At 38.6% G+C, this 27,567-nt stretch overlaps 1 protein-coding gene across 1 annotated transcript in view; it reads left to right on the top strand.

Moving 5' to 3' along the window:
- Positions 1-339: 339 nt before the first annotated feature.
- CERKL (CERK like autophagy regulator) overlaps positions 340-27,567 on the top strand; it is a gene marked incomplete at both ends in the record, with an annotated part of 50,318 nt that continues 23,090 nt past the window's right edge. Inside the window, 2 exon segments of the mRNA XM_084209057.1 lie at positions 340-562; positions 21,478-21,720. Coding sequence (XP_084065183.1) covers positions 340-562; positions 21,478-21,720 — 466 coding nt within the window.

Below are 27,567 nucleotides of genomic sequence, written 5' to 3'. Positions count from 1 at the left end.
TCTGTAGTGGGAGCGTTCCTTTCTTGGAGAAGTAACCGAGGAGAGCACAGCGCTCAGATGCCCGAGCGCCTTCGGGCCGCGGTTCCCCGCGGGCAGCGCACCTGAGGCGGGTCCGGCCGATGCCGCCCTGCGCAGCCGAGCCCCCCTGTCCCGCCGCTGCACGGGCGCTGTCCCGGCCCCGGCCGAGGACGCGGCCCCGGCTCCGGCCCGGGCCGGGCGCCCTCCCGCCGGCCCCCGGGCGGTCCAGCCCCGCCTGCGGGGCGGGGCGGGCGCTGCTCGGCCCGGCGGGCCGCGGGCGGTGCGGCGGGGCCGGAGCGGAGCGGGGGTGCTGCTGCCGCCATGCCGGGCGCTGCCGCCCCGCTCCCCCGCCCGCAGGGCCGCGCCCGGGCCGCGCCCCAGGAGCGGCGGCGGAGGGTGGCCCCGCTGGCCGCGGCCCCGCCGGCCCGGGCGGGGGACGAGCCGCTCCTCAGGGGCATCTTCGAGATCGGCAAGAGGAGCTGCGACGTGGTTCTGAGCGCCCGGCGGCTCCGCTGGAGCCCCATCCTGCCCGAGAGCCCCACAGGTGGGACGGGGCAGGGCGGGGCAGGGGTGTCCGCTCCGGGCCGGGGCGTGCGGCGCGGCCCGCGGCGAGCGGGGAGAGGCGGCCGGGGCTCTCCGGGCAGCGCGGGGCAGAGTCACCCTAAACCGGGATTGCAGTAAAGTGCTTAAAGGCAGTGCTGTCGGGCACCTCTGTTCCCTTCGAGGTTACTTTGCTGACTGAAAAGAAAAATTGTTTATAACGCTTTGAGTGTCTTGTACCTGAACCAGTTCTCTCTGGCAAGAGTCTTGTCTTCTTGGTGGGTCACACCAAAGGGACAGAAGGTAGAGAGGATGTTTTTATGGCCTCTTTAGCCCCAGGCAGAGCAGTAAGAGGATTTGATTTTGTTTCTGCGGCATCAACTTTTCCCGGCTTATACTCTTTGGCAGGCATATAAACTAGAGCACAGAGAGGAGAGTATGGTTTTGCGGGATGTGCCTGAGTTTTGTGATGAGGCTTCTGTTGCAGGTCGTCGTTGCTCTAAGGTGTTCACACGGCAACACGCTGAGAAAGCGTGGTTACAGGATTTGATCAAGTGAAACAAATTATATACAAAAGTTTAAGAAGCAAAGGAATGCTGCTTGAACATATCCAAATAGATATTTTTCCCCTAGAAACTGTGGAAACATATATGTAGTTGTAAAACTGCATACACACTCCTAAACGTCCTTGTTTATTTCAGTGACCTCCCAGTGTTTACATGAAAGAGAAATCAAAGTTGTATTCAGGAATGCAGTTTCCAGGCAGCATGTTTGCCTTCTGGAATGGCATGGTTAGCTTGTCCAGGCTTAAAATACCGCGTTTATTTTAGAAGTTCCTGTAGGAAAGATCTCATCTCCATAGAGTCAGCATTTAGAGAAGTAAAGTAGTCAGACACTGGCAGGCAAAGTCATTATGGTTCATTTAATGTAACCATGTTGGGGTACCAGAGCTACTGAAACTGAACAAGTGCACAGTCATGCCCTGCTGCTGTGTCCTCTCCTCTGCACAGAGTAACCGTGCTAATGCAGTGCTGCACTCACACTGAAATACCTGCTTTTTAGCCAGACTGCTGAGTTCTGATCGCCTCCACATGCGGTGTGGGGCACAGCCCTTCCTCTTGGGGAGCCAGCCTGGGTGCCTTAAGAAATGCTGCTGGTGCTGGAGGCTCTCTTCCTTCTCATTTGGGGCTATCTACAGGTCTTGGTGTATGTGATCTGTAGTGTGATTTATTAATTATTTAGTTCTGAGTGTCACTTTATGTTCTGCCTCCTTTAATGTAGGTTGAATTGCCATATATCAGGAAATAGGGTCTGTAAATGTCTTGTAATTGTCATCACTGAAGGATATTAAGGTGCAGACAGGAAGAATAAATTCTGGCGTATATTGCATCCAGAGATGGGGAGTATATTCTGTGGTTTGGGATTTGTGTGGTTTTGGCTTTTTTTTTTTTTTTTTTTTTGTTTTTTTTTGTTTTTGTTTGGCTGGTTTGGTTTGTTTGTTTTCCTAGGAAAAATTCATCCCTCTCAGTTGCTACTTTCATACAGACATCAGGAACTTTTCATAGCTCCTGAAAGGTAATGATGTACATATGCAGTGCCTATAGTCAGACCTATAGCAGATGGCAGGACTTCAGGAGTCCTATGGAAAGCAGCACTGACAAACTGCTGCCAGTTTTATCAGGATTTGGGCTTTTACTGTGCATGTATTAAATATATGCTGAAACTTCTTTCTTGGAAAATTTGGTTTAATACTATTTAATACTATGTGGCATTGAGCTGCTGAATGGTTTAATTTTTGAGACGCTACAGTTGCAGCAGTCAAACACAGATTCTGGAGCTTGAATGTTTTTTCTTTCCTTCATTCTTGGCTCCCAGCAGCACTTACCCTGGAGTGTTCTGTACTGGTGCTGGCAGGAGCCATCTGTGGTAGGGTCTCATTCGTAGAGAAGTACAGCAGTGGAGTGTTCAGAGATGGCTAAAGGCTCTCTGGACAAGTCTTTCCACTGGGATTTGGCTTATGCGTGTTCTCTCCAACCCAAAAGCTTCCTAATGTAGTTTGCCTGAGGCTCTAAGAGGTCAAGCCAGGTCTTCACGCTTTGCAAGTGCTGCTGAATGTCTCTTCCCTGGACTCATATGTAGCAATTCTTCCTATTTTAGGGAAAGGTCTTTCTTCTACAGCAATTGCTACAGTCTGTCAAAATCAGAGAACTATAAGGTAGTTGCTTTGTTCCCTTTTTCCTAACCTCCCATCCCCCATAGTTCTCCAGATGAATTCCTGTCTTACTGAAGTTGTTGTTTGTCATCTGCAGCTCTGCGGTTCCGATTGTTTGTTCTTACACGTGGTAGTTTGTGCAGCCTTGGCTCCTCCAGCTTCCACCAGAGCTCAAAGCTGCAGCTCAAAGTCCCCAAGCAGGGGGCATCTGCTGTGCCTGGGCCCACTCATGTCACAGGGATGTAGGTGTGGTTCTGCTCCTCTGTGCGGTTCCCAGGGGGCTCTAGGCAGCCTGGTTATCAGGAGGACTTCCTTCTTTACTCTGTCCTGGAGTTCTGCAGCTTCCATCTCCAAGAGGTTTTTGGCTACCCATGCTTGCTGATGACTTTTGATGGCTTCCTTTGTTGTTCACTCTACAGCAAAGTTCCTACCTCTGAAACAAGCATGACCCATTATGAATTTTGTGTGTTATTTTTTATCACAAAGCTTATGGCAGAAGTGAGTCTTGGGCAGGCGACTGGCTGTGGAGCCTGAGGGAGTGAATGTGTCAGGTGGGAATGTGGACAAGTGTGAGGCACAGCTCAGCTGGCCCCTTGGAAAGGCTGCAGCTCCAGCCTGGGTGTGCAGCTCAGCTGAGCCTGTTCTCCTCCCAGGAGGCAGAACCCCTTGACCCATAGCTGGTTGCTTGCTTTTAACTGTGCACTGAGTGCCTCAATGAGACACAGAGTTCACAGGCAGTAGTTGGTAGTTTTTTTCTCTAGCTTCTTTTTATGTGGCATTTCTATGCTATAATCACGGAAATTTTAAAAAAGGCGAGATTTCTGTATTGATATTCCAGCCCTGAACTGTGGAGGTTCTCATATTGAGTGCTGCTTCAAAACTGTAGCAGAGACAGCTATCTTAAGTACAGATTTGAATATTATATATGATTTTTCTAAGTTCCCAGAAGATCATTTGTATCTTCTTTATACATATTTTTTTTTTGTTGGTAAATAAAGACTTTAATTCTGATAATTTTTAAAGCCTCAAGCATATTTTTGAAGTTTGCCACTGAGTTTCCTGATTAACAATAATTGCAGTTTTTCAGCAGGCTTCTGATAGGTAGGAAGTGTAACAAAACTGGCAATTTCCAGTGCTTTACCAGTAGGTGAAGCCTGGAGGATTTTGATCATCCTGAAAAACTTTATAAGTGTAATTTCTTGTGTGTGTATGTACTGTACTAAACTGAATATGAAGTTATTCTCTGACTGACAGCTTGTGGGCTGGGCTATTTGGATAATAATAGTAATAATTTGGATAAAGCTAGCTTTTGAAGTATAGGTAATTGAACATAATTTCTAAATTAAATAACAAACAAGAAAGTAAGATCTTGGAGGAATCCAGAGGTTAACGTACTGTTGAATATATATTTCACAATGAATAAAATAAAAAATATCTATTTTTATAATGAATTTAAACTAATCAATATATTAAGTATACTATTCTTAAATATAGTATGCTATAGTTCTTGTTGCTATTAATCTAAAATTTAGATTTACAGATATTCTATGTAAGTGCAGCAATAAGGAAAAAGAATCACTGATGTATTTCAACAGTGAAAGAGTCAGCAATAAAGGACTTAAAATTAATTCCGAGTGCATAGTGGCCTGTTGCCAAGGCTATTTAGGAACAGATGTGGCTGAAATAGATACCAATAGTCTGTTTGGGATCTCTAAAGTAAGACATCTGTCAGTCTATCGGTCAGTCAGGAATAATGGAAATGGAAACTGGCTGTTACAAAATGTGAATTACTGAAGTTCCAAGAGGACCAAATTCAAAGCTTATGATTTTAGTTCTGACATGTAGAGAACATATTTTCTCTAACTGGCTTATCTGTTACCCAAAAAGAAAAACTGTTTTTAAGGAAGAGACATAAGAAATATGAAGTGTAACTGAAAGTGAGGTGTTCATGTGCCACATGAATATATGTCTTTAAGATGTAAATTGAAGGAAGAAAGCATGCAGTTTTAAACAATCCCATGGTGTCTGAACTTATAAGACACTCAAATCTTTTCCCAGGAAGTCTGTAAAATTAATGTCATTTAGAAAAATGCTGCACGAAGCTGCAAAATAATTTACTAATCTACAATTTATTGTGTAATTTAAAAATATATATGGAAATAGGATACACTAATTAAAGGAGTCTTTAAATTTGTTCTTTATTTTAGGGGACTTTTGAACATAATATCTTGACTGTCCATGTAGTATTTTTTTCCTTTATCAGAAGATCAGTTCATGTGTTTGTGGCACAACTTAGGTTGTTTCATTCTTTCTGTTCTTTCTTGTATTTCACACATTTATGCATCTCTGCTTACACTGAAAAGGGCTAACATCCTCTGGAGATCTAACAGGGCCTTTTATATGCATTTTAATTCTCTTCCTCCAAAGAGAGAGATCAGATATGTAAATCTTTGCTCCAGGAAAAAAGTTTCTGTGCTAGTTCTTGAAAATTGTATTTGTGTGTTCAGGTTTGCATACACATTAAGTTCTGCCTGTGTTAGCGAGTTGGATTCTGATGCTATGGGAATTTGAAATGATAGGATTTATTTAGCTTTCATGGAAAGTAAGCCTTCTTTATGGCCTATTTAATGCAAAACTTTCTGTTGATGAATTTGTGGTTTGTTTTATCTTAAAGCTCTTGTAGGCCATAAACTCAGCAAGTTTTAGGCTTGGATAAGGGTGATGGGTTTTGCTTTTGTGGTTGAGTTTCTTTCCTTTGTTTCTCCTGTAGTACCGTGTAATAATTAGGTCTTTGCCATGTCCTGTTATTACAGATAAGGGTGTGCTTGTCTTTATTCCTCTCCTCTTCCTGCCTGGGGAGCGAGGCTGGTGCCTGGCTGGGTGCTTGGCACAGTGTGTTGTGCATCATGGGCCAGTTGGCACACCAGGAACAAGCCAGGCGTGGCTGGTGCTGGGCTTTGGCTGCTGGGCAGGGGGATTGAAGAGAGATAGGTGGGGATCAGGGCCAGTCAGGAGTGCTGTGGTGGGGGTGAGCTGATGTATTATGGAAGCGTAGGGGGTTTGAGGCAGTGCCTGGTGCGTGTGCGGGAGTGGAGGGGACACTGGAGCTGTTGCTGGGCAGACAGGGAGACATGCAGGGTGATGGTGTGGTGTGAGGGGGGTGTGTGATACAGGGTGGGGAACCACTGGAGAGTTAGAGGAGACATCAAGAGGTAATGAGGAGTAGAATGTGAATTAATTTTAAAAAAAAGGTATCAAGGTTCTGTAATTTTCTTGTTCGCGGAGTAGTTGACAAGACATGACTATGCCTTTTGGGCAAAGGTGTGCAAGAGTCAATTGATGGTCCTGCTTATAGAGCATGATGGAGATAATCCAAAGGTGTACATTAAAAAGAAGTTGATATTCTAACCAATCTTTGATGCTCATGCTAGTGATATTTTCATATCCACAATGGTGCTGTAACCCTGAGTCCCTTTCTCAGTGTAAATTATTGTTCTTTTTAAATTATTAAAGCATATGCAGTCAAATCCCTTTTTGAAGTAGGGGTATGCAATCAAATCTCTTATCTCAGTTTCTTAATTATCCTGGTTTTTGGCCCTTCAGAAACACTAATTTTTTAGCCCCTCTTTCAGATCCTAGATGCTCTTGTATTCGTTCTTTGATTGTCATTTTACCATATCATCCCTGAATCTGTACCCCTCTATTATGCACCTTTGTCTTTTTCTATTGCATCAAATGCTGCCTACTTATCTTAAGTGTAATTAATCGGAAGATGCATGAAAATGAATTTTTTTCTGCAGTTGCAAAATAGAAATAAAAGCAGGGAAGTCTGTCATTTGCTCTTGTTGGAATCAATAAAACTAAACTTAGAGAAACAATTTTCCTCTCCTTGTAAACATGAGTACAATTTTCCTCTCCTTGTAATGTAACTATGTGTGTCACAGAAGCAGCAGGTGAATAATAGATACTGTTGCAATTATGTAAAACCCAAATAAATAGATATTGGATAGAAGAAATCCCTTTTTGTTTGCTGTTTCATTTAGGTATATCTGGCTACATTATGCACTGCCTTTAGAAGGAAGTTTTTATTCAGTACATGCAGTTCTCCAAAGGTATTTTTATCCTACTAAGACAATTTATGAAAAACTTAAGTGACTGAAAATCTGAGAACATAACCTGAAGAACAGTGGTCTGTGTACCTTAACATTTGTGGGTTGTGGAACTAATGTTTTCCTTTTGAGGAAATCAGTGGTCCTGGTTTTTATGACTTATGTTGTAACAGTATGTGCAGACAAAAAACCATAATGTGTTGAGTATCTGATACATGTATTACCATATTGCCATAAGGAACTGCTATTATGTTAGACACCAACTGATTTCGTGATAGTGTTGGATTTCTCTCACATATGCTTATGTTTTTGTACAGATGATCCTTTAGGAACATCTGCTAGTTTTGTGGTGGTATCTGCTGTTTCCTTTCAAAATTTGACCTTTTTGTCATTTAGTGCTGTGACTGCTATAGAATTGTGTTTTACCAGGATCCTTTTAAATTGATTCCTGTCTCATAGACATTAGCTGTCAATTTTTTGGGTTGTATTTTTTTTTTAACCTTTTAAACTGCTGACTTAAAATAAGTGACTAGAATGTCTTCCTTTCAATTGTTCAGGTTGTTTCAAAAATACTGGTGTCTGTGGGCTAAAGGTGTGGATGGTACATCTCAAACTATTTCTCTAGGGAAGTAGTTTTGGAACTCTTGTCCTGCAATTTAGGAGCCCTTCCCCCTTTAGTTGAAGAGCAGATTTGAACAGTAAAACCAGGTGTTATAAAAATATTGAAATTGTAAGCCTGAATTTTTGTGTGAGATTTGATATCTGGTAGCCAACCTGTAAGGGATTTGATGAAGCACAATTCACTTATGTGTAAGATCTGGTGGAACTTCCTCCTTTCCCAGTTTCTCACTTAGTCGTGAAGGTCATATATTAAATCACTGACAACAATTTTTTCAATGACTTGGTGTAACTCACAGGTCTCTAGTCCAGCATGTGGCTATTTCTCACCTGTGTGCTTCAAGTTTAAACAAATGGTCAGTTCATTAACAGCATTCAGTGCTGAACTCAGAATTTCCTGGCTTTTGCCTGTTTGAGCAACGTCAGATGGCAGTTAGTTGGATGCTTTTCAGTACTGAATAGTTGCTGTAGTTGTCAGTTTATTTGAACTGTGACAATATATCTGTTCTGCCAGTCCATACACTCAAGTGAATATAGGAAAGTATTCTTTGTGAGGGTCTCAAAATGCAAAGCAACAGATGTTATGTACTGCACAATTATAGGTAGCCTGGAAACAGATCTTTACACAGTGCAGGCAGTCTTGGAAAAACAAAATTTGACACGTGAATGATCAAGTTAAGGGTAACAGCGATAAATCCTTATGACTAAATATAATGCTGTTTTGCACATACTGATCTGAGTTTGGGTAATTAAGTGCTTATTGTTATGTCACCCTCCTGTCATTTGACAAAAGTTTAAAAATTATCTCGTAGTTATATTTTTCTGTGTTGTTTTAGTACAGCATAGTAGAAATAGAATAAATATTCTCACTTAAAAATAACATATGAAAATGGCTTTTGAAAAAAGCCTATGAAATTCTAAGGAGTGAAAATTCTTGTAAATAAATTGCTAACAGTAAGTAGAAAAAAAAAACCAACAAGATGACTCGCTGTGTTTCTGTGTGAAAATAGCACATCTTTGCTTGGCTGATCTGTTGACTGTTCTGAAGATGGTTCAAAATGAGATTGCTCTTGTCCAAGTCCTCTCCCTTCTCTCCTGTTTGTTGCATGGCCTTTTGGAGACTTGTCAAAATGCTCTGTCAAGAAAGGTACTGAAAGATTTCACACTTGGATGGTTTTGGGTTTCCCAAAGGCCTGCTCTGTCACATCTATGTAATTTAACTTGGAGTGAGGTGATTAGCTAGGGATCACAACTATCATGGTGCCAGTGAATAATACACTAACAGTTAGATGGCTATAGATGGTGGCAACTCATGTCAACAAAAAACTTTGAACAGATTTGTGATTTCATTCCATGGGTTCTGCAGCTGACATTCTCTGGTAAAGCTAAGTGTATTGTATGTTACCATGACTGGGAAAAGATTGTATACACATGACTGTTTTTAATTTGGAATTGTTTTTATTTAAGGAAAAAGAATATGCTGAGTATTTAATGTCAAATGTAATGTTTCTTGGAAACTTGACTGCAACACACTCGTTAAACAGGGCTAGTAGTAACTGGAGTTGGTTTGGAAAACCATGCTTAGCAGGAAAATAAGTACCTGATCAATGTTTGTTTATTCTTTTAACTGTAGTACAAGTGAAAATTAAATAAGAGGTTTTTTTTTTTTTTTAGGATTTGCATTTTCTGAGTAGTTAATTATTTAAAATATGATGGAAAAGAGCAGGTGGTGGTTTTGAAATTTTGTCCCTAGGTCTCACTTGTTTTATGGAAATGGTTTGGGGAAGGTACATACAGAAATTCAGTACTGAACTTACAATGATTTATATGTATATGAATGTTTGTCTTGCTTAAAGCAGATACTGGTTTTTTCATTAGCATTCAGCAATATTGATTTTATGTGGGAGCAGAGCAATAAAGTAAGTTCTTTCCTACAGCCTAACTTCAATGCCATGGCAGTTTTACAGATTTGACTAGGCAACAGGACAGTGAGTCCAAGAGTAGAAATAATTACATATAATGTAATTATTAGTATATTGATCTCTTACGTGAATGCCATCAGCTTGGAATAAAGATCAGAGCTGTAGCTGTACCATTCCTAATGTGTATGATTATAGGTTTATCATGTGGAAAATGTCATCTGTCACTTAAACAGTTGTTAGGATTATTATGGAAAGGATAATTAGAATGTAAGTAGAGGCTAAAGCAGATGTTTGTATGCTCTATAAACCAGCAGTTATTTAACCACATCTTGGATACTGTGTGCAGTTCTGGTGTCCTCTGCAAAGGCAATGTGGGACTGGAGAAGGTTCAGGGGGTGACAATGGGTAAAGGTACATAATGGCTTCTGGATGAGAGTGCCAGACTAGGCTGGCACTTTTTGGTCTGAAAGGAAGGTACTTGGGATGGGGTCTGGACCAAGCTGGTGGCAGTTTTGCAACATAAGAAATGTGGTGCCTATAATAAGGCTGAGCGGAACCAGGCTGAAAACCAAATGAATAGATAAAAGAAATGTAAAACTTACTGCCAAAGGATTGTTAATGCTAAAAGATTTTGTGGATTCAAATAGATATGGAAGGCCTCATTTTACTGCTCTTAAGTGTGTAGAAACCACAGTCAGTTCAGGGTGTCCCAAATGAAAACAGGTGGGGAATGGAAAAGTACTAGTGGGAAACAGAATAATGTTCCTTTATTCCTTCTCTTCTCTTAGCATCTGCTTATGGCTATGGTTTGATATAAGATACTGGGACAGATGGACGTCTTCTCTCTCCTGGTATTGCTGCTCTTACATACCAGAAACCAGTTAAATTATATTTAAATGATATTTTGAGTAAAAGCACACACATCACTAGTCTGCAATTCCACCAGTGTCTGCAGTGCCAAGCCAGATTTAATGATAAAATTTGAACTTCACTTTGCCTAGCCTTCCATTCGCAAGGTACTTCTTTTTATTGGTGGAACGATACAGTTTAAAGAAAGTATGATTTTTGCCTAACAAAATACCAAGGGTTCATTTTATTAAATGCTGGTTAAGAATTAAAGTGCAGTAGCAGACTGTATAGGAAACCTGAATTTCTTAGCCTTAATTCCCTTGAAAATATTGTTCATATGACTACTTCTAATTATTATAGTATTGGGTTTTTTAATTTATTTATTTTTGTTGTGGAGAAGGGAAGGTAAATTCCATAGACATAGTTAGACTTGTAGGATAAGAGTCTGAAACAATTGCAAATGTTTTAGTTTGATCAGCTTCAGAATAGGGAAAAAGTGTAACTTCAATATGCTTTGATGGTATTTTTCCATAAATATATTTATGGAAAATTTTATATTTATTTTTAAATTTATTTATGGAAAATTTTATATTTATTTATCCATAAATATATTTGAGAAGATTTCTGATGTTCACAGAAGAAAACCCTTAATATAAAACATCTATTTCTGTTTGTTATGTCAGCACTGAAAGATGTGTGCCAAGATATCAATACTGATTATTTCTTGAACACAGGTGGTGATAATTTTCTTGCACTAATTCACTTTATGGTAAGTGAAAGATTATTGTATGATTTGTAATGTGTGGCTGGATATGTGTAAGAACTAATATTTGTTAAATTTACTTTTAAACGAGAGAAAGAGGTTTAATATTGTGATAGAGGAAAACATGCATGGAATAGTTACAGTAACACATTGTGCAAGTACATGCTCAAGAGTTTGAAGACGCATCTCTCTGTTGCTGTGTGGGTGCTCTGAATGGGAATTGCTCCCTGACTCTGCAACCATATGCAGGATTGTGATGCTGTGAGTAAAATTTGTAGGATCTGCAAGTAAGATACTTACTTCAGCCTCATAGTGGTAATCCCTGTGCATATTGGTGAAATGCTAGCATTTAAAAGCTTGGGGGAGTAAAAATTTGTGTGTATTATGGGAGATTTGAAGTGCATCTTTGTCATCTGACATGTTTATGCAACAGTGAAGACTGATCAGAAACTGGCTTGTTTGTTTGTTGTTATATGTCAATCAGTAATCTTCCTGTTTGATTGTAATACTTAGTACCAGGATTAGAAATAGATATTTGAATGTGAAGTGCACATGAAGTTGCAATACTGGAGATAGGAGGAGTTGTGGTAGATACCAAAGAACTTGGTTAAAGTACATTGGAGAGGTTTGTTGGAAGTCTTTGGTGCATGCCAGGATGGAAAGCAGACATTGTGGAGCATTTTGGGGTGGGGTTTTTTGACAAGTGGCTCTGTTTTAAAGCAGTCAGAAAATAGGTAGGTTTCTGTATATACACTTAGTATACTAATTTAGAATGATATAAAAGTGCAAGTTACCTCTATACTTAATTTTGAATTTCATGATACTCAATGTTGATGTTTTATTAATAAAGCATTTATGAATTCTGCATATTGTCTGAAATGCATTAACTTATCCTACTTTATGCACTGATTATGTCACAATTCAAAATGGAGATCTCCAGATTTTTGAGAATCTCATGAAAATTTCAAACAATATTTTAAATGACTCATTACCATTTATTACTGTAATTTTTGAATAGTATAACAACATGAAATATTAAAACAACTCTAAGGGCTTCACCTGATAATTTTGAGTGTATTTTAATTTTCAAAATAGCATTATATATAATTTTTATAGACTAACCAGATATTCCCTAGAATTATTTTTTCTGCTAAACATTTTATAGACTGTTGATAGACATGTCTGATGCAATGGACCAAAATTTAAATTAGCTCAAAGATATTTTATTTCTTATCTCCAATTTTTGTTTGACACGGGTGTGTTGCAGTGTGTGTGCAACAGTTCTGCTTCTCCATGCAGTGAGTCTGCCCTGAGCTCAGTGCAGATCCACGGGCACAGGTGGGTGTTCTGGTGGCACCACGCAGGGAAACACATGGCACTACACAACATGGGGCAAAGAGCACGCAGTTGGAATTCAAAATCATTCTATGGATACCTTGGAAATTTGTGCTTGTTCATGTACGGGTTGTAATTTCTGAAAAGGGGGTGCGTGTTGTTGTATTTAACATTTGTGAGACAGACAGCACTCTAATGTAGCTGTCCTTACTTTGTGCAGAGAGGAGCTATTGTATGAGCTTGTTTATGTCAATATTTTAATAATTTATCTTTATAACTGCTTTTGACTATATTTATAGTAACATTGGCACCCTGTGTACAGAAGATAAAATCAGTGCTGAAAGGAAACTTGCATCCATCTGGAAGCAATAAACTTTTCTAAAAGACTGCACAGTGTTACTTAATCCTGTGATTTCTCACTGTGAGTGAAATTAAGGTTTGGTTCAGTTGTGTCACATCATATTGGTATCAAATCTTTTGTGAGAGCTATGTCATAGTGTTAAGCTACAAAAAAATATTAAAATTTATGACAGTCTTAGATTGTAATTTCCTCAGTCACAGAATTATGCATCATTGCAAATGGAGTCAATTCTATATAATAAAAATAATTGTAATACCAGAAAGCTTCTGGAGTGTTGCATTTTGCAAGCCTTCTCTTTATATGAAGTGCTAATTTGTATACTGCACAACTGACTAAGGACACCTTAAATTTGGTGTGGCGTTCTAAGTAATTTTTCTATTGTACATCTATCATGTCGTTGAACTTGTATTTTTGTTATGACAAGATATTTTATAAAGTTAGAGAAATGTGAAGTTCATAAGGAGAAAGGGGGAAAAAAATCTATTTTATAAAGATCATCTAATACAATTCTGGGTTTTTTTTGGCGCTTCTTTTTTAAGTTTGTTACAAGTGTCACATACATGAACAAAACAGGATTCACTCACCCCTGCAGGCAAAGTGGTGTAGCCTGCATTCTTCCTGTTCCTAAGTGGCAACTGAGAACTGGGTGAGGGAAGGGTTTTGTGCTTGTCAGAGGATTCTGGTGGTGCTATTGCTGTCTTTTGCCCTTGGGCTAGTGCAGGAGATGCAGATACAATGATACAAAGGATAGCAGAGTTTCCTTCATAAATCTCAGAAAAAAAAAATAGACCAGAGATCAATGAGGATAAAGCCAAACATGTAGAAATTGTGGATGAGGTCATCTAGCAGCTGATAGCTATTCTTTGATAACTAAAAGCATGACTTGCTAGGGTACGTGAATTATCAACAGTTTACAGAAGGAAATTGACTTGTGTTTAGAACAGGCTGCTTGTTCTTTTTTCATGAAGAAAATGTTTCTTGAAAACCTTTTCCAGAAGAGACTAAAATTTAGATATTTGAGACATAATGATTTCCCTGAACACTGATATTCAACAATATGGATGGTTTCTAAATCTGTATTTGAGGCTGAGGCAGATCTGGTGCCAGTAAGACTCCAAGTAAAAGTAATTGTTAACTTGCATTAATCAAACTCAGTAATATTATGTGGCCATAAGAGGTAATTTGTTTCTCCACTTCCCCTTATTTTCATAAATGACAGAAGTAATTGCTGTGATTGTAACATAAATTAGTAGGTACCAAACACTGTGTATGTGTGAGATGTTTCTGAGGAAATGTAAAATTAGGCTCATGTTTCCTCTTTGGGGATTCTTTAATATATTTCAGCTCTGCTAGCCCGCTCTGTTAAATCATGTAGGCTACTAGATACCAGTCTTCTCTTTATTTCAGAAATCTTTCTCAAAATAAATTCCATGTTATGATGGATGTATGGTAGGTCTGTGTAAGACCAGTCATTTTATCTGATACATGTGTTTTGCAGAGGTTTTGGGAAATGGTGGAAATCAGTGACACTTTTTACCATGTTGTTACTCTTAAGTTTCTGCCATAAGTCCTCTCACTTACTAAATGAAAAGCATCAAAGTTTAAGCCACTAAACGAAAGGTTTGCAGCTACTTGTCAAATCATATGAAATTAGGCAGTATGTGGGCCATATTCTTAATATAAAATGTAGAGCTTTCTATAGTACATTTCCAGTGACCTCTTTCTTGCTCTGGTGTTAATAAGAAAGTGTAATTATTAAAAGCAAAGCTTTTGCTTCATGCATCCTCTCAAATGCTTCAGGATGGGAATCAGTCTTTGTCTGCCTTGCTTCCTTTCAGCTTACCTTGTTGTTCTAGCATTACTCCCGATAGTTCTTAATGCTATTTTTGAACTCATCATCTCCCTCAAATGCGTTTGTAGAATGAAGGGGAAATTCTTCCTTAAGGTGAAGCTTTTGCTCTGGAACAGCATTAGGCCTTCTGCTAAAGCTACAATCACGCTTTTTTTTTTTTCCAGAGGTATTATTCAATAAGCTATCTGACTTCTTTTCAAACTGCCATTGTCAGTATGTTTTTCTAATGAAATTCTGCCATTAGCCTGTAGTTAACAAGCAAGGTACTTCACTGCTCTGTGTGAAGCTGAGTCAAGGCACTAATGAAAGCTTGATGGATAGATGTCTGATGACCCTCATTACAAGAGGAAAGGCTTTTCCATGGCCTGCTGACCAGGATGCAGTGTATGAGCATCACTCTGAGATGTGGTCGTGCTCAGAGGGGAAGTCCCCAAGCTTGGCCTTTCTCCACAAGGCCTCAGCTCCAGCAAAGCCAGCCTCTGAGCTGTACTAAACTGTGCTCTAACAGTATGGGATCCTCTTTTCTTTTGGTTCAGCCAGAACTAAGTAGTTTGGTTATGGTTGTTTGCCTATTGCTATCTTTTAAAGCTGTAGTGAAACTTAACCAAATTTTAAGTGCTTGAGTCTGATTCAGCTCAAGACTTCAAGGACTGCACCAAACGTTCCCTAAAGCTGCCCTTCTTTCAGTTGCTGTGGTAGGATGCTGTGCACAGGGGCTGTATGTGCAACAGCCCTATGGTTTGGCGGGGGTGTTCAGAAGCTTGAGGATTAGTTTTTAACAGATGTGGTGGAGAACAGGGACTGGAATCAGCTGGTTGTTGTGCCTTGAGGGAAAGAATCATTTGCAAAGTGGTGAGAGACAAGAGGGGAAGATGAAAGGTAGGAGGTTACAGTTTTAGATGGATTTACCCATGCTGTGAATATAGTAAAATTGTTTAGAAACAAGTGAAATTATTCTGTTATGTAATGTAAGTCTTTATCCCATGATTGAGATTTGCACTGGAAAATTACTTGTGTTTTTGGTAAGTATTGTGTTGAAAAATTGAGACCTGAAGTATAAATTTGTTTTGGAATTTTATTTTTAAAATATGTCCATATTGTTCATAAAATATTCTTTTTACAGGTAGCAATCTGTGATACTAGTTTAAAATAAGATTACTTCTTTGAGCTAGAATAGTGAATAACTCCTTGTCCAGTGAAACACAACTGAATGTGTCATTATTGTTTTGTAAAGTGGAATTTTATTCTGAGACTTATAATTTATTTTTTTAATGTGTAGGATGTCACTAGAGCTCTAAAGAATTGAGAAGCCATTGTGCATCTTTGCCAGTTCTTACTGACTCTTGTCGATCTGTGTGATCTTTGGGGAGTTAGCAATTGGAAGTGAAAATGCACAGCAGATTGGCTCAGGCCACATTGACTTCCTGCTGATGAAAGGAGACAGTCCCAATTCTTCCTTCTTCCCTGCTGTGAATTTTCTTAGCACTTTGTAGCATCTCTAGTTTTATAAGGAATTATGTTGAACTGACTGTACTAAACAATGTGTCAGAAGACTAAGCCAGGGGAAAAGAAAAGTGGGCAAGCTCTGTTACTTGAGGAGTTGACTTGACTCAGCTGTGTTCTGCCCAGAGCCAGACTTCAGGGAAAGGGCTGGACTGCACAGTCATGGCAGGGGAGTCGAGGGTGGGTGTCTGTATTGAGAGAGGGATTAGCAGAAAGGTATTGCATTTGCTTGGCAAAATACATCACTTCTCCCTAAGATTCTCTAGAGAAGGAGTATGAAAATGGGTTGTATTCCTGTCAGAGGTTTTTAAGCTCAGTTTTCTGCCCTGAAGGAATACAGCTGCTGCTGCAAGTGAATAGCTGCCATTAAAAGGTGAAGTGAGTTGCTGCACCCTGCTTTTTCTCTTCAGCTCTGCAGAAACTGAGATGCATCTTTTAGTCCCTTGTAAGACTTTCTGAGCTCCTTGCTGCTCCCAAGCAGGTCATCGCACATAGTCTGAGAAATGCATTTCTAGGTTAGGGCTTTGCTTGTGTTAAACTTCTCCTGTAACACCTTTTAAAAGGTATAGAGTAATGTAAAACTAATCTTCCAACAAAAACCAGCCCCTCCCCAACCTGGCCCTGGCTGTACCACCTTCTCAGCTTGCTGTTTGATACTTTTGGCAAACAGAAACTGGAATTTTGCTTTCTCTGCTTACAGAAGACAGTAAGAGGCATAGCATCAAATTTTGCCAGAAGTGTTGCATGACCTATCTTTTTGCAATAAGAAATCATTCAAAATTAATGTGTTTTGAAATAGCTTTTCTGTCTCCTGTTTATAGTAGTTAAAGAAGTGCTAAATAGCCAGAAAATCTTTACACTTTTTCTTGGCTTTTCTGGCAAGAAGGATCATATCTGCTTTTCTCACTGCCAGCCCTTCTTAATCGATAAGTAGCTGAAAACTGTAGAGGTTTTATGAATCAGCTGCATGCTGCTTTCTGTGCTTTGCTGATTTACAGTGAGGGAAAAATAGGCTAATAGGTGCTGGTTTATAGGCATTAGACATTATATTAAATATTCCTAAAAATAGATTTATAGACATACTGTAAAAATTAATTTATAATTCTATTTATTTTAATTTTGGGTTTATATTAATAAAGTTGTGTTTATTCTATGTCCTGAATGCTTATTTTGAAAGTAGTGTTCATACAGTATAGAATGGTCTGTGATCAGTTTTATAATAAATGTTTTACAATAAACCACTTCTTTAATATGTACTGATCACTTTATCTTCTTTTGTATGGTCTTGATGATTTTTAAAAATTTCTAATTATTTCTGTTAAGTTGTACTGCACTCAGCTATATCAATCAACTATTAAGGAAGTAAACTTTGAGAACACAGTGGGGCAGAGAGCCTAAAATGTGTAAAAAATTTATTTGTTCATTATAGTCAGGAGGACCAGGTATCTTGCCAAAGGTCACAGGAAGCATTTGTGACACTCTTTGCTTTGTGTCCAGTTCTTGTACTTAAATTATTGTTACATTTTATGTGTGTTTTCTGGTATTTTCCATGTACTCCAGATATTTGTTATGGAAATCAAGTCCTTAAGTACCACATCTAGATGCTGGGCTTCTGTGGTAAGGTAACAGTCCAAAAAGTGGTTCCTTGATGAAGTGCTGCTGTTTATATTTAAATAGCACATTTTCTTTAAACTGTTCTATTTTTCAGTTGTGCTGCTTTTTTCCTTTGTGTATATTTTCATAAATTTTGCTCTAAACATGCAGTATTTAACACCCTTAACTAATTAAAATTTGATTTACTGTTTACAATTAAACTCAGTTTGAGTGTATTAGTTCCTCATCTTTTAATTTAGCTCAGTATGGTTGATTCAGACATAATTTTTTTGTTAAATAAGAGATTTGGCTATCATAAATAGGAAAAAGGTAGGGTAGTCTCATTGCTTGAAATTAGTGAGATGATAAATAGGGGCATAAAACTTCCTAGAAATTCATCTATCCAGGCAGATTTTCTTTTTTTTCATGCTGTATTTGGAAAAAAAAAAAGTGGACATGTGCAGAAACTGTGAGTACAATTAGCGTCAAGCAGATAAATCCAACTCTAATCCTGTTTACGCTCTACATCAGACAGATGTGCTGAGATTGATTCAGACAAGCCCTTGGCTTATAGTAACTTTTTTTTTAAGTGCCATATATTCTGGTTTTGTTAGATCTTTGTTAAATGTTAAGTGCTGTTAGTTTTGCTCTTCCCTAACGCCTGTAACCTACTTTATGCAGGTTCCCTCTCTGCTTTCATGATGACAGGGCAGCCTGGTAGAAGAGATTATCTTTATTCCTTGTAATTAAATTGACTTTTTTTTTCAGAAGGTACAACAATGGGAAGTAGGTACTGAATTAAATAAATAGCATGATATCTAATAGATGTACACTTAAATCTCTTGCAAGAACAGATGGTACCCAATATCTTTGTGAGTAATGTGAGAGGACAGTTAATGTCCTGAAACTGCCCACAATAACCAATATGATACTAACGAGCCAATATGGCTTTCAAAGTTTAAAAAGTGTTTACTACAATATATACTTTATTGCAAAAGTAAGCTTGGTTGTTACCTCATTCTAGAAATATTTTATAAATACAGCTCATGACCTAAATTTTCTTTATCTTTGTGAGCTGTTTTATAAAATTTTACTGCATTTGAGATGGTCTTATTTTCAGTAAGCAGAGAAAACGAAAATTACAGAATGTGCCTGACATTTTATGCAGATTTCTTCACAACTTTAGGAAAAAATGGGCTGTCCTAATCCTACTAGCTAATTTAACATTTCCTCTAGAAATTAAAACTCAAGGATGATGGTTTTTTACAATTCAGCATTCCTGGAGTTTATATCCTTTTCCAGGATGCATCTGGAAATGTATTCCTGTAAAACCAACAGTCACATAATGGTTTTGAAAGTCTAGTTCTGCCTAGTAAGAATGTTTGATAGATACAAGCAAGTAAGTAACTGGCTGAAATAGCCATGAAAAGAAAATGCAGACCTTACCTGGCTTAAGACTAAATGTCATTTTATGAAAGCTAGTGGGGAATAAAAAGTGTTTTATCAGGCCTTCATTTTCCTTGACTTGTGCAGGATAAATAGACAAATGTTTGTAACATATGTGGTGCACATCCATAACATTGGCATAATAGAGTTCATGATATCCTCAGCAAAACTAAGAGTTAAATCCAAAAAATGATTTATTGTAATGAATTTAAAAAGCAAACCCACTTAGAATATTTGCATTGGTCTGGGGAAATGAGAATTGCAAGTCAGTTATTGCTACAGAATGGTGGTGGTTGTATTTCCTTTCTTCTAAAACATTGAGGTTGTGTGCTGGCATTTTCAGTGTACTGTATGTCTGACAGTGAGACTTTGTGAAAAAACCTAAGCAGACACCCTCAAAAATTATTTTCAAAAGTTAAAACAAGTCTTTAATGTAGATGTTAAACTATGTAATGTTCTAGGTAATTTGGGACATCACCAGTCAGTTTTTAATTTCAGGCCTACAAAGACTATTTACCCCTAAATGTTTTAGCAGGACAAATTTTGACAGAAATTAAGATCTTTGGTTTGGTAATCTTAGGGTACAATGTGAGTTTGTGTAACATAATAGTTCAAATGGAATCATAGAGTATTTCTTCCCCCTCAGTTCCCTCATTTTTCAAGGATACATTGACTGAAAATACTTTTACAGCAGTTGTTACAGTACTTTGGGATTTATGTTGGGGTTTTTAAAAAAGGTATTTAGGTGACTTTTCTCCTGTTTATTTGCTGTATACTTCTGAAAATGTGCACTACAGACAATTTCCTATTTACTGTCTCAATGCACAGTACTTTCAATTACTTGTCACAGTATTCCTGCTAAGAGTGGAATGATTTCAGTCCAGTTTTACACCTTAGTAGCTGATTTATGGAAGTATTAGGATGGTAGAGTATAACAAGTTGGGAAAAATATGTGGGAAGTATAACAAGGTCATGCTTCTATTTGTCACAGGTTATTTGTTAAAGGGCAGGAGAAAATGAATTGGTTGATAATTGTGAGAAGTCATATTGACTTGAGCTTTAGCTGTGTTAGCATGGCTGAGGAGAAGTCATCCAGGATTCCTGGATGATGATCACTGCATAGCATCCTTCCAGAAAAGATGTTGAAAAATGACAGTATCAAACTGTTACAAGAATTGAAAAAGTCATCCTTTTCCTGCCCAGAAAAAGGATATGACTTTCTGAAACCCTCAGCTTCATGTGGTGTAATGAAGTAGGGGGTGTTGTCCATCTTTCCCTTTCTGACAATTAAATTAATTTTTCCCAATGCTCCAGTACAGCATGTATCAACTATTCATCAAACAGAATCTGCTGCAGTTTTTGCAATTGAGAAACCAGAGTTGTTGCTACATTTGGGGAAGTTTTCTACTTTCTAGCATTTCTTGCCTTGGGCTGCAAAGGGACCTTTATCGATGTGCTGTATCAGATCTGCTGTAATTACGAAGAAAGCAGGAGAAATTTTCTTTCTGTGTCCAAAGAATCTGATACCTACAGGAAGGGTGATATTTTTCCTTCAGTTTGTGTATTTGACTTTGGTTTTGAGGAATCTGAATGCTGCTCAAGAGAGCAGAAAAAGGAGAAGCCTGTACCGTAGGGCCTCAGTGGATAAAGGCACTTGGAAATGAAGCGCTAGCATCTGCAGTCACAGCATCCATGCAAATAACAGCCCCAAGGTAATAAAACCTTCCCTTAGCTAACAAAAATCTCCCCTGGGATGAGGGTCTCAAACTGTGTGTGACAAGAACTTTTTTGAAACTGTTTTTCTTGTCTTCTAAACTGAATTCATAAATCAAAAATGAAAGCAAAGATGGGTAACAGAGTTTTGGCTTCTTTGTCTATTTTTCCTTGACTGTTTTCTGACACATTTCTGCTGTAAACGCAAAAAGTAATGGTTGCATCAAATGAAAAAATATAGTGAGCATATAGTCAGCTTGGGTCATAGCACACTTTCTGATCTATGATTTGCAAGTATGACTGCTATGATGGCTGTGATTTAGGTGAACAGAATAAAGAATTTGCTTTTTGAATCTGAATTCAAAAAAGTGTTTCTTAGAGTGTGACATTTTATTAATTTTTTTGAACACCAGAAAGCTGAGTAAATAACCTCTTTGAAATTGTTTTGTTTGTACAGCTGGATGTATGACAAAGTTGGTAAAAAAAAAGACGAATAACTGAGGGAAATGATGTACCATAAGTTTCAATGCAAGCATGAACAGATGCAAGAAGTGAACCTAGAAATGAAGCCCTAACAATACTTTTAGTTGTTACTCCAAATCACTGTAGTAATGCTTTTCTTTTTATTTTTTTCCCTTTACAGGAGATTCCAGCACGGCTTTACAGGCTCAAGAAGAGATTATTGAAATGAAGGATGTATTTTCAGTAAAACTGAAACGTCGACGTTTTGCAGGGCAGAAAAAAGGTGGTACTTTGTTGGGTATCACAATTTTTAAATGCTTGAATAAAGAAGAGAACAAGCTTACAGACTGTGCTGTCCATTTAAATAACTTAAGTGAAGACCATTGTCAGTCGTGGTTTAGACATCTGAAGGAAATTTTAAATGGTAAGCATTTAATAGAGGTTGCTGTCATGTTTATTTCTATTGGCAATACATGAGGCTGACTGAAGCTAAGATACATCTTGCCTGTGGAAATTAAAACACAGATATGAATCTTATTTCTGGCAAATATTTACTACTGAAGTTTTACATAGTCAAGTGTAAAATCTAGGAAAGTGACAATAATTGAGTAATGTATCTGTAAAAATGAAACAAATTGATGTTATTTTTGGAAGAGTTTTGGAAGCTACTGAAAAGAAGTGGTTTTCTTTATTCTGACTGAAGAGTCTTCAGTTCAGAAATCTGCTTCTGAAAGAAATAACATATTTAGCTGATATTTTCCCTTGAAATTGCATGACACCTGATGGTACTACAGTAGTTGCTCTTCTGGGAATTCTTCAGGAACTTTCTGGTGATGGTTTGGGAAATCCCACTTGAGACCTCCATATTTTTTAGGAGCCTAATGGGAGAGACTTTCCTTCTTCATAAATTCACAGGTGGCAGTGCCCTGTAGGACTTGTTGCTTAATTTGATACAAAATTTATTGACAATAGTGATGGGATGTAATCCTTTTCTTTAAAAATATCTTTCTGTTTTTGCCTAGGCTAATGCCAATTTCAGGATGCTTTGTTTAAACAATTGTAGGGTTGGTTGGTAGGGATTTTTTAGTTTTATTTTATGGAAGCTCTGTCTAAATTATGAAAAATAATATTCACTATATAGGGAAAAGAGCCCCACAAGAAATCCAAGCCTTTCACTGCAGTTTATTATTGAAAGGAACAGAATGTAGCACACTTTTGATTTAAATAACCAAAACTACATCCCTTCCTCAATACCAAGTTGATTTAACTCCAAAAGGTGCCTCTGTTTACAGATTATAGCAAATGAGTTTGTTCCAGAAGAAAAGCAGTCTATCTTGTGACACACTATTAGAACTCCAACTGAATTGTTAAGACAGAGCCAGATTATGGAATTCAAATCTTGTACATCTGCAGTGTTTGTAACAACACTTTGAATAAGAGTTTATGGTGTACTTCTACTAAAGGTTCACAAGCAGTTATTAAAGAAACAACATGAGTTATTAATGGTGCATTCTTGCATTGTTTACAGTATGCTTTTGATTTTCCTAATGAAGATGTGTATTAAAAAGTGCCTTCCCTTTTCCCCTTTGAAAGACTTTATCCTGAAATATCTCAATCTGCACAAGTGCCAGGATTCCTGTAGATCTCCAGCTACCCATAAAGGCAAGGACATTTGCATAAGGAGCAAATGTCTGTTTTGTTCCTAGATTACTCTCCATCTATCAGGAGCAATGATACCATATGTTCACAGAAAAAAAAAGCTGCAGTATCTCTAGCTCAGGTTGCCTTGACCTCGAGGTGCAGTCTGTGTTTTATAGCTTTGTAACTGGAAGCCACCTGGAAAAAAGTGTTCTGTGCAATGCTGTTTCAAGTTCTTGCTTCAGTCCTTCTCTAGAAGCTCAGACCTTGTACAGATGTTTTTTGAATCTCTGATGAGTACATTTTTTTTTCTCCTTGCCTTCTACTTCTAGGAATAAACAGGACTCAGAGAGATAAAAATAACCAAATGAAACCCTCATCATACCAGTTGCTAGTGTGTGTATTCTTCTAAGTCTAAACTAAAAGTTACAATGCAGCTGACTTCTGTTGATTTCTCAGTGGCTGACATTTGTGGGAAACAGAATGGGTTTTCATAGTTTTTGCTGCAGCCTTTTTCTTTCTTTTGGTAATAGTGCTGGAGTCATTCTTGTTAATAAACTCAAATTGGCTGCTTCTGGTTTTATCCTTCTGAAGAAGTAAATATTATTCCCTGCTCTCCCAGTCTGTCTGATCACAAAGTAATTTTTCATTAACAGCTGCATTATTTACATGAAGGATTTTTTATTGTTTCTGGGCTGGATCAAATTAAAAGCAGGTGATTTATCAAAGCAGAACATATATATATGTGTTCATATATTTGGTCAATAATGTTTAGACATTCTGACAAATGAGAGTACATGTTACTGACAGGTGTGTTTCCTCTGCAGATAAATTCAATTTCTACTTGTTTACCTTACTCTTTGACAAGTTTTTAGGTTTTTATGCATATACATTAATTAGGGAACAGCAATAGCAAGTTTTTTGGTGATAGTATGCGACAAAGTTTATCTGGAGGTTTCTAATGATTTTTTTTTCTGAAGTTTCATGCACACAGTTTCCTTTTTATAGTGTGATCTCTGTCTGGCATGACTGACACATGTCATGTCATAAATGGTTTTTCCCTGTTCATTTTTATTATCTTCACAGTGAGTGTCCTCTGTTGCTTTGACTTTGTGTTCAGAGTAGTTCAATTTAAAGTTTAACTGAGCTGTAATTTTTTATGAAGCCTGTTATCATGTAAATGAGCACACACAGAAATAAGTGTTTAGAATTTAGTTACAGTGACTGCTATTATGGTTCTTTCTCTGTGTGTGTGACAGGGGAGCAAAATAAATGTACTACCATCTTCCCATATTTGAGGAAGTTCTTATTTTCTTCCTGCTGTTGCTGCTGTTCCAGTGCATGCCAGCTAGACATGAAGAGCTTGCTCACTGATAGAGTGTTCCTGAAATCTGATCTGTACATCACATGTGTGTTAAACTGCTGTAAGATAACCACTGCCATCTTTATGCACCTCTGGAGCCTTGGCTCTGGGCTGGCTCCTGTAAGGCCCCAAAGGGCAGTTTAGACAGGGTCTAGTGTGCTGTTATCTTGTGTCAGCCCTGGTGCACACCCCACTCTCAGTGATCTCCATTTATACATCACATGTTTTCGTACAGGATTTACAGGAGTGGCATGTGGGGACACACTGTGTCAGTAGAATTCACTGTTTCATCTAAAATCCTCTGCACATGCAAATACATAGTGGTTCTGAAAGGGTTGAGGCAGGCTCAAAAATGAGAGAAAATCTACAGTTGTCAATGCTCATCAATTGTTTTTAACCAGATAAGACTTACTAACAGCTGATTTGAAAAAGCTTTACTTAAAAACTCTGTAAACTAAGAAAAGACAGTAAATGTGGTTAAGAATAAATGCTAAAGTAGCAGAAAAAGCACAAAGTGCATTTTATTTATCTGCTGTTCTGTAGTATCTATCACAGGGGGATTTGATATGAAAGCCTGAAACTTCATGCATGAAGTTTTAATTAAACCATTAATGTTAAACATTAACTTTGCTTAGTTAATATTAACAGTGGTGTCTCCATAGTTACATCAACAATTCTGTCTCATATTGTTAGTTTTTCTCACGTATAATATTCCTAATGTTGTATAAAGTATTTCTAAATGTAGGTGGTAATGACATGATTCCAGGCTCTTAACTTTTGTAACATAAACCCATTTTCCTGAGGCCGGGGCCTGAAAGCAGCACAGATGTATGTCTGAGCACAGCGTCTCTGCTGCCCTAGGAGCCTTTGTTTTCAGAACACCCTGATTGACCCACCACCCTTCATGGTTCACTGATTCACTTGATAGATCAAGTTTAAACTAGTGCATATTAGCACATTTGTTAGTACGAGGGGAACAGTTGGCCTTCCTGCTTTAGGCTGCTGGCTCGTTTCAAATGGAGCAGCCAGGGAAAACAATAACAGAATACCAGTTAGGGGAGCCCCAAAAGGCTGGCAGACTGGGATCAGTTGCACACAGTAGTCAATGACATTGATTCATTCATATAGATGTTGTTTAAAGACAATTAAAAGATTATTATTCAAAAACACTTTAAAGAAGCTTCACAATTATATTGTGTGAATGTTTAATCTTTGGCTGTTACAGGATATGCTTTCATTAAACTCAGTTGTTTGGTGCGTTCTAACGTGTCCAGCGCACACCAGGAATGATAAAAGTAATAAATTTTGTCACGATCATCCTTTCATTTCAGTTGGCAATTATTTGGCACAAATAAAATCACTTCAGTAGGGCAACGTGCCTGCTCAAATGTTTGTGAAAAATATTTCCGTCAATGAAATATTTTATCTCTCTAAAAAAGTAAATTGATATTCAAATAGTCATAAAGAGAATATTTTACTACTTTGATCCTGTGAATTCGTGAGGTTCTGGAAAATCTTGCAGGGATTTATGTATTAACTCTGATATGCTTTTCAGCAGTAGCCCAATATACATTATCATAAGTACAGTTGCTGGTTTAGAATGGTTTAATAAATTAATTTTTCTTAAAAAATTAAATTCAACCATTTCCTCAAAAATCCAGGATTTTTTCTCCACCAGCAGAAAAGTCTATTTTCTTTTTGCCTCCATAGGATTTCTTTTGAAACTTTATATTGCCACCTAGGGTTAAATTTTTACATCTCACGTGCAAAAACATTGAAGCGAGATAGTGATATTTGCTTTTCTCCCTTCAGTTTTCTCCTTATGTCTGTTACACAGAACTGTAACTCACACTGAATGGGTAACAGAAGTTTTGACACTTCATCTGCTTTCTCTACTTCTACAAACTGTACTTTCCTATTCTTTCCCTCTGCTTTGTCCATTGTACTCTTATATTTGTATGTTTGGGGGTGTGGTTTTGGTTTGTTTCTTGGAACTTTAAAGGTATACTCAGATACCCATAGCTCAAGTCAGTTTTAACAGGTTTTTAGCTCTGGGTGTTGGTGGGGGTTTGAGTGTTAGAAGGACCAGGTGATCACAGTTTCTTGTAAATAAGATAAGAAACATGACAGCACATTTATGAATTTGGTTAAATCTTTTCTCTTTTGAAGCAGGAGTCCTTATTCTTATAAGTTTTCCATTTGATTTTTAAACAGAAAATTTATAATTTGCCTGATGCTTCGGGCAAATGATAAAGTCACAGAAATTATTTTTTGGTCTTGATATTTTTATACCCTTTAAAGGACTGCAACAATACCAGTTAGTAGATTTCAATTAAGACATAATGACTTTATGATAATTATTTATATGTATTAATAGTCTTTGGGAGATTTTGTTTAGACTTCCTTGTTTGTGTTGTAATTCCTGTAAAAAGACATTCCACTGCAGTACATACCTGCAGTGCTCCTTTCTGTTTCCAGAGAATCAAGAAGTTGGAATGGACCTCTGGAGATGATCTGTTCTGGCTTCCTGCTCAGGGCAGGTGAGCTTCTAATGAAGATCACGTTGCTAAGAGCCGTGTCCAGATGAGTTTTGAAAATCTCTAAGGATGGACAAGGTCATCCATGGCTAGCTGCCCTCATTGTGAATGAAGGGTGTTTTTCTTTATTTCACACTGCAATATTGCTTGTGCCACTTGTGTCCGTGGCCTCTTTGTCCCTGCACTTTGCAGGAAGCCTGGCTTGGTAGTCTGTGGCTCGCACAGGAGATGCTCAAGGAAAGATTTTGGTAGATTTTGTCCTTGGGGCTGTCCAGGCCGGCTGCCACTGCCTCCTGCCCGCGGCCTGCTCCGGCCCCTGGCTCTAGGGGCAGCTCCGTGTCGGACCTGCTGCCCTTCATCTCTCTTGTGCTGCGGGCCTGCAAGTGGGGGCACTTCCTCAGCTTCAGGCTCAGGAGATGCTCAGAACAAAGCTGGAGTGACATCCTTTGCACTGCGGGCTGCCCTCTTGTTCCTGCAGCCCAGCGGGTCCTGCCCTTCCTGGCTGCCCTGGCACCGCTCCCTCACGTCGGCTCCGGTCCCTCGGGAGCTGCCAGTGCTCTCTGAGGGCTCCCTCCTGGAGCTGCCAGCGCTCTCTGAGGGCTCCCTCCTGGAGCTGCCTGCACTCTCTCTGAGGTGCCGGAGCTGCCAGCGCTCTCTGAGGTACTGTGGGCTGGAGCTGCCACTGCTCTCTGAGGGCTCCCTCCTGGAGCTGCCAGCACTTTCCGAGTGCTCC

This window comes from Fringilla coelebs (assembly GCF_963513975.1).
Source record: "Fringilla coelebs genome assembly, chromosome: 7".
Classification (NCBI taxonomy): domain Eukaryota; kingdom Metazoa; phylum Chordata; class Aves; order Passeriformes; family Fringillidae; genus Fringilla; species Fringilla coelebs.
Note: the sequence above shows the minus strand (reverse complement) of the source record. Positions and strands in the feature narration are given on the sequence as shown.